The sequence below is a fragment of the Lepidochelys olivacea genome, assembly GCF_965140295.1.
Source record: "Lepidochelys olivacea isolate rLepOli2 genome assembly, chromosome: 5".
NCBI classification, from domain to species: Eukaryota; Metazoa; Chordata; order Testudines; family Cheloniidae; genus Lepidochelys; species Lepidochelys olivacea.
In genome coordinates this window covers 102,621,939-102,629,601 of record NC_140415.1, presented here as the reverse complement: position 1 = coordinate 102,629,601, position 7,663 = coordinate 102,621,939, and the positions used below count along the sequence as shown (strand labels likewise).

Here is a 7,663-nt window from a genome sequence, read left to right as displayed (position 1 = left end):
ACCTAATACATAACCTATTTCTGCACTGCAAAGCAATATATTTTCCCCCCTTCTACATCTGTTTAATTTTTGAGGTAAGAGTCATCCTGCCTATTGCTGAGTAGCAGCCACTGCATGGGAACAGACTCGGTTTCTTTTTATTTGGCCATGGTGGGTCATTATTGTAGGATGTGTATCAGGCATGGCGTTACAGCCCTGCTTCAGCTATACAACTCAAAGTCTCTGGCTGGCTAATTCATCGAGCGCCATCGACGCTGGCATCGCACATATAAACCAGGCTCATTGCTGCTGTAAGAATGAGCACCAGCAAAAAGACGCTGAGAAGAAACTAGTAAAATAGATCTGTAATTTTTTAAAAAGACTAAAGTTTGAGATTTGCCTTCAGTATTTTCTTATTCCTTTTAGAGCTGTTGCTTTATCTTTATTTGACTTGGGTGATCCGTTGTAATAGTGTTTCCTCTGCTTTCCCCTTCTGCTCCTCTGTCCCTTTATCTTTCCTGGAGTATTAATTGTATCTAGGCCTTGGTAAATAATGGGTTGGGCCTTCTTCACAGCACTCAGACATTTTCTTCCTGGCTCGTCGTATAAAGTCAATCTTGCCTCTTTCCTTCCTTACAGCTGTATACTCATAGGCCTTCAGTTTGCTGTAATAGTCTGAGAATTTATTGTAGAGGATGGAGATGGGCATTCCATTCAGAATTATTCCAAAAGCAATGCAGAGGAAAGCAAACAGGCATCCGAGGTGAGTTTCTGGACACATGTCACCATAGCCCACTGTAGAGATGCTGACCTATAGGCAAATCAATAGTAATCTATTAGCCAAACAGAGGAGTGCACACACACCTTTCTTTAATCTAGCCAGCTGGGGAATACGGATTTTTCAGCACAGTTAAGATATTTTGAACACTTGTATACTAAAAGCCTGAATTATTACACACTGACTCTACATTGTTCCCCCACAGGCTACCATCCCAAAGTATAAAAACTATCCTTAAATAATTAACCCCACTGTTGTAATTAAGAAGACCTCTGGATTCCACTGTGTGCTGCAGACAGCATCCCTGAGCCAACCACAAGCCGGTCTGCATAGATGGTAGTGTGTGTTAGGTCCAGGGGCATGGACACAGATTTATGACCAGACCCATCCAGTGACCTACCACTCTGTGCAACTAGCTGCAGTAGAGGCTGGGTTGAAGCTGCATGACAGCCTTGTGCCCTTACCCTGTTTTTAAGGAACGGACTGGTCTTCACCCCTCCCCCTCCAACCCCCATTCACTTCAGCCCAATAACTTGGGCTTTGAGGGTGAAGTATGTGTGAAGTGAATTTTACCTTTACCTGTCAGGTGCATAAAGTGGTGAATGTGGTGAAGAGCAGGTCCCAGACTTGAGGTGTGTCCGCTAGCAGTGAAATACATTTTAAAACACTTACATCTGGGAAGAACGGTTCATCAGCTCATTTTAATACGGATTTTTTTTAAAATAAGGAGACTAAGGAAGTGTCTAAATAACAAAGAGCCTTTTCAGCTGCTTAAAAGTTTGTTTTGTTTGAAGTGTATGTCAGTAAGTGAGTGATTATTCTTCCTGCTCAAATTCTGCCATGTTCCAGGCACAGAGGGGATGGTGGCTGAGTGCATAGGATTGCCCTGGGACTTTTGACACCAGATCTCAGTGACAACCATAGCTGTTTCAGTGAAATCATTTTTAAAGTTCAGGAAATAATTCTTTAGACATCACCATATTACGTGAAAGTGTGAATCTTGCCATCTCGTTATCCATAGCTCTTCTGAGACTTTAATGAATGCCCTTCTTCATCCAGGAGCATTTTTTTTCCTGCTCTGCCATACACTGATGGGGAATGTATTATGCTGGCTTTTACATTGACATGAAATACTTCAACAGTTAGAACTGCCCCAATAACATTTGGTCTAGCATAGATCCCAAGAGGGAATTACCAGTCTACGTCTACTACATACATTTTGATGTTTGTGAACTTTGTTTTCATTTAGTTCATAATCCTGTGTCTGTGTATAATAATAATAAGAAACATGCTAGCAGAAATGGCTAAAACACAGGAAGGTGTAGTCCCAGCCCAGTGCTCTTGTGATTAGAGCACTGAATTAATTTTTGAACATTATGGCAGGCAGTGTGCCAGCTTCTCACCTTTTAGACAGAATGTTATTTCAGATGAATGAAACAGTAGATTACATGGGGCTGCACCTGTACCATAAAAGGCATTAGGCATTTGGTTTAATAGCACTGAAGTCACTGGCATTGAATGATCATAAAGGCTCAATATCTTCAAATACTGAGTTGAAAGCAAGATATATATCTACCATAGCCCCTACAAGATTATTATCCTGTGCTAAGGGTTTAGTCCTCTTACATTCACTCTTGTATTACACATGAGAATTTTGAGGATATAATCATTTGTGTGTGTGACTGACAAAGCTATCCACTATTTAACTTATCTGAATCTCTTAATTTTTTCCTATAATGCATGGGGGTAAAAGAGAGCCATGCCATGTAATTACTATTTGCACATTAAAGACAGACCTGCAAACCCTTGCTCTTATGTACAAACCTTTTTTAACAGAATCCCATTAAGTCTAACAGGAATACTTGGATGAATAAAGACTATTTGCATCAATAAGTGTTTGCAGGATTGGGCTGTATGTATTTTTACTGCTTCCCGGCTCTATGAATGATTGGATGTATGCAACTGGATATATGCAGAAAAATGGCACCCATGGGTCTTGGTTTACTGTCCTAATATTCCACTGGAGTGTTCAGCATGAAATTTATAACCTCTGGGTGTACTATATCTGTTGATTAAACGGGAACCTGCAAAGGCAAAATGTTGCATTCCAGTAACTTTTCCAATATGTGCTGGGCACCCCAGTAGCCAGGCTCAGGGGCACTCAGCACATGAAGTTAAAAAATAATGCGACTAGATTTTTCTGCTGGTAGCTGGAGTGATGCAAAAGGACTGGAAAGGAGCTTGGCCTCCCAAGCTAGAGCTTCCAGAGCTGGCAGAGAGCCAGAAAAGAAGTGCACAGCTGTAGCCCACAGTCTGGGGTGTCTGTCAGGGATGTGGCCAGCAGACTTGCGGTTTGGCTATTCTGAGTTGACCCATGGCTCCTTATAGACCAGAGTCAGCTGCTGTAAAAAGGAGTAGCCCTAACTATGCATCTGAAGAAGTGGGTTTTACCCACAAAAGCTTATACCCAAAGAAATCTGTTAGTCTTTAAGGTGCCACTGGACTCCTTGTTGTTTTTGGGGCTAGGACTGGCCCTAGAATCAGGGAACTGCAAGCAGAGCCTTTGCATCCCTTCTCCCCACAAATGCTCCTCCCAGACGATACTGGCTGCAACTGAGATTTGAGTCCTTTGTTCTTTCAGTACTAGCCATATTACCATGCGTGTCTGTTTCTCACTCTAGTTTGACAATCTAGCATGCACCATGCTGTCCTGCCACAGCTATCACAGAATAACAATAGACCTGTGGCCTTCCTGCTCTTTCATTCTGCAGACCACTTCGCAAAGGAACAATCTCTTCCTCCCCAACCCCCAAACTATGAGTCCCTGCATGTTTAATGCTGTGGCTGAGAAGAAAGGTTCTGTGGGACACTGCTAATGCATAGGCTCTCCTAGCTTGGCTTTTAGGGGTACTCAGTCAGCACCTCGGAGTAAAGTCAGTGGTGGGCCAGCCTTCAGCCCTGCCATGATAGTAGGGCAGCATGGGGAAAATCTGTACAAATGGGCCCTGGCTCAGCCAAAGAGAGTGCGTCCCCCATTTTGGGAAATGCTGTGCAACAGACTGAAGTCCTCTGTTTAGTCACAAGTACAGCACAGACAATGGCTGTGAAAGATTCCCTGTGCAGATTTGCCCCTGTGTCTCAAACCTCATCCACAAGTGTAAACACTAAAGATGAAAAGGTTCCTCAGGTTCCATGTCAGCCCAGTCGCTGGCCTCTCAGCTAAGACCACCAGCAACCATGCCACTGGTGATTTTGCAATATGAACCTCTGCCCACTAGGAACTAGCCTGAGACCACCTACTCGTTCCTCCTAAACAGCCACGACATGTCATGTCATCAACTTCCTGTCACTACTGACCTATACTAGATTGAAACTAGTGACCTAGATGCAAATGGCTCTGTATCCCATTACTAATCCCTTGAGCCATTCAGACCCCACCTGATCTATTTTTGTCTGCCACTGGTATTGTATAAATTACAACCAAATGCCATTTTGAGTGTGTTGTGGAGATGCCACCTACTGTTGGACAACTGCCCCTTACAAAATATTTTACAGGGCCAGGCATCTGCAGCTACTTCAACTTCCATAAAGTTGGAGGATTTAAATGTTGAGAGATGTAATCAGAACAACCTTTTTTGGCATGCTGGGTCAGTGCAGCCTTTTACAAACTCCCCCCAAAACGGGGGGGGGGGGGGGAGGGAGGAACTCTGTACAATACATTTATCCCAAACTACTAGCAGTATACTTCTCTGCAATGCTGACACTAGAAAGAAATGCTACACTTCCCCCACCCACATACAAATCCTCCCCCCCTTTCTTTAATGAGCAGCAGTGGAAGCGGATGTGTGTGGCATAGTCACAAATAGCCACCGACTTCCAGCTCTGCTTCACTGATTATACCCTGATGCAGTAACCGATGTAAGCTTGCAGCAGAGGTGAGTGTGTGTGTGCGAGAGCTCATGTCCTGCAAAAGCAAAGCTCAGAATTCGGAACAGATGTTCACAAATCTGGGATGGCCCTGCTGTTTTCAAGACAGGCAGCCAGTCTCGCAGGGGAGGGAGCAATGGCTACCCGGCAAAGTGCAATGCATTTACTTACAGCAGCCCACCACCACGCATGGGGGATGCTGGTGAAGCTGGTGCTGGAGACGTCGTGCTCCACAGAGTAGACCATGGCGGAGAAGGCGAAGATGCCCATGGCAATGAAGAGCAAGAGGCAGCCCACCTGCTGGTAGCACTGGCGCAGGGTAAAGCCGAAGGCGCGCAGGCCTGTGGAGTGGCGGGCCAGCTTGAGGATGCGGAAGATCCGCATCAGGCGCATGATGCGCAGCACTTGCCCTACTTTGCTCACCCGTCCCACCTTCTCAATGTCATGCTTGTGCTGAGAGCCCCGGCCTCGGGGCTGGTCATCGTCTGCAAAGCACTCCAGCAGCAGCTGGAAGTAAAGGGGGAGGATGGCGATGAGATCCACGGCATTGAGGGGGCTGCTCGCGAAGCGGCGCAGGTCTGGGGTGGAGACCAGCCGCAGCAGATACTCCAGGGTGAAGAAGGCGATGCACAGCGTCTCGACGTGCTCCAGCATAGGGCGACTCTCTCCGCTTTTCCTGTCCACCTGCTGCATCTCCTCCACAGTGTTGAGAGCCAGTGCCACCACAGAGACGAGCACAAAAAGGCTGGAGGCCACCCCCATAGCCTTGGCGCTGACAGAGGAGAAGGGCTTCTCCATTAGGTTCCAGAGGCGCCAACGCTGGGGGCCATAGTAGCGCATGTGGTGGAAGAGCTGCTCGCTCTCCTGGGACTCCGCCTGGGCACGCAGTTCCCGCTGCACCTTCAGCTGCTCGCTCAGCTCGTCACGCCGCTCCTCGAAGCAGATGCGGCAGCAGCGCGGTGTATATTTGAGCCGCACCCCCCAGTAGCTCAGCTCCTCCAGGAAGCTGAGTGGGCACAGCTCGTCGCGCACCTGCAGCACCCCAGAGGCGTAGAAGTTGTAGACCAGCTGGAAGACAGTGGGGTCCCGATCAAAGAAGTACTCATCCCCCTGAACCGCATAGTCATCGCACAGACCCAGCTGGCAATGGCGATCGGTGGACGTGGCCAAGCGGCCCAGACGGGTCTTAGGGTAGATGGCCACTGCCTGGTAGGTGAGGCGGTAACTTTTGCCACCTACATTTATGTTCAGCATGGAAGAAGCAGACACTGCTGTTCTGGAGAAGAAGGCAGGGGGGCTGGGAAATGGTGACGAGAACCTGCTTCTCTCCTGAGACGGATTTTGCAGCTGCCTTTCATCTTCCTCCTCTTCTTCTTCCTCCTCCTCCTCCACATAATAGTGGTAGTTCCCCTCAGTTCCCACAGGCAGCACAGACTGAGAGGCCCATGGAGTAGTAGCAGAAACCACACTCTTCATCTGTGAGCGCATTCTTTCTTTCTCCTCTCCCGCATTGGTTTCTGGGGGAACAATATTTGTTGCAGTTCCTTCCCTTCCTTTACAGTCTGAGAATGGGAATGGTCTCCTTTGGTTAAACTTCAACATGATGCTTCTCTCTCCTCCTCCTCTCCTTCCTTTGCCTCCACCTGACTGAGGGACTAACACCAGTCCCCACTGCCACCACCACTGAGACAAACAGTGCTTCTTTCTTTCCCTCTGGAGCATCAAACACAGCGGCAGTTTCACATTTCTCTCCCGTCCAGCCACCACCTCCAGTTGTTGTTAAAGCTCAGGCAGGGACACAGACACACGGGGACTGCTGTTGACCGCTTTAATCTTGCTGACAGGGAAGATCTGAGTGCTCAGAGAAGGGGATTTAAAGGCTATTATCCTGTTTCAGCCCCGGCTCCCTCAGTCTGTGACGTGAATGATTATGGATTCATAAATCTGTGGATAATCAGGAGAAAAAGACAGAGTTTTATTGCTAATAAAAAAGGGCATTTCCCACCCCCAGTTTGTATGCGCTCAGGATTCTCTGAACCTGAAAAAAGAGGGTGAGGGGGAAATAGGGAACAGTATCAATGCCTTTCACCAGACACAGCTGCAGATTGTTTGAATGTTCCATAATCATCATAAAAATAATTCATCATTATTATACATTGACCTTCTTTAGTGATGGTCACCCATCGCTCTTAAAGCTCTTTGCAAAAGGTGGGTGAGTATATTTAGTCCCACTTTCCCTTGGCAAAACAAAAATGCGGTTGGAGAATCAACATACCACCTATTCAGTGAAGGGCTGAGAAAACTCACTGTGCATACAGGCCCTCTAAGGACTGCTCCAACAAAACCAGAGAAGCTCGGATTTGGCACTCCTGATATTTCTAAGATAAGCTAAAAGGCAGAAAAAAAGATTTCCCTTCTCCACCAGTTCTGCCCCTTTCTCCCAACGTTCAAGCTTTTTTACGCATCATAGAGAAGCAAAAGGGGTACAAGGCCATTTAATGTTCCCCGTACCAGTAACGTTTAAGTGTAAAATTAGGCTGGGTACCATTCAGGACGAAACTCTCCTCTTCATTATTCTGGACCCATTGAAATGGATCATAGGACAGATCCTTGGCCCTGATCCAGCAACTTCACATAGCTCCAGCCATGCTAACGAGCCTTAATGCCACATTACTTGGCCCAATGAGGACACTCCCTGCTTTGTGGAATCCTCAGGTGGTATAGAGCTGCTGTAATGCAGGGGGTTAAGGGTGTGTCCCAATACTCTGAATCCCTGGATGCCAGAATGGCCCCTTAAGGCCTGTTAACTATAAATAGTTACAAGAGAAATAAAGATAACATGCTTCCAAATATAAAACTTAACAAACTAGCCTTGGTTCAAGGTGAAGTCCCCTACCACATGTTCCCAGTAATGCTGCTGACCAAATTCTCAGGATCTGCTCCCAAAGGCTGTTTCTTTTATCTTCTTGGGTGAAGGAG

The 7,663-nt window shown here is 46.8% G+C and overlaps 1 protein-coding gene across 1 annotated transcript; it reads right to left on the bottom strand.

Moving 5' to 3' along the window:
- Positions 1-386: 386 nt before the first annotated feature.
- KCNV2 (potassium voltage-gated channel modifier subfamily V member 2) lies at positions 387-6,727 on the bottom strand. Its single transcript, XM_084629594.1, has 2 exons — positions 4,856-6,727; positions 387-790 (listed from the first exon to the last, which is right to left on the bottom strand). The coding sequence occupies exons 1-2, from the start codon at positions 6,404-6,406 to the stop codon at positions 506-508; spliced, it is 1,836 nt and encodes a 611-aa protein (XP_084485720.1). The 5' UTR covers positions 6,407-6,727; the 3' UTR covers positions 387-505.
- Between the last annotated feature and the right edge of the window lie 936 nt (positions 6,728-7,663).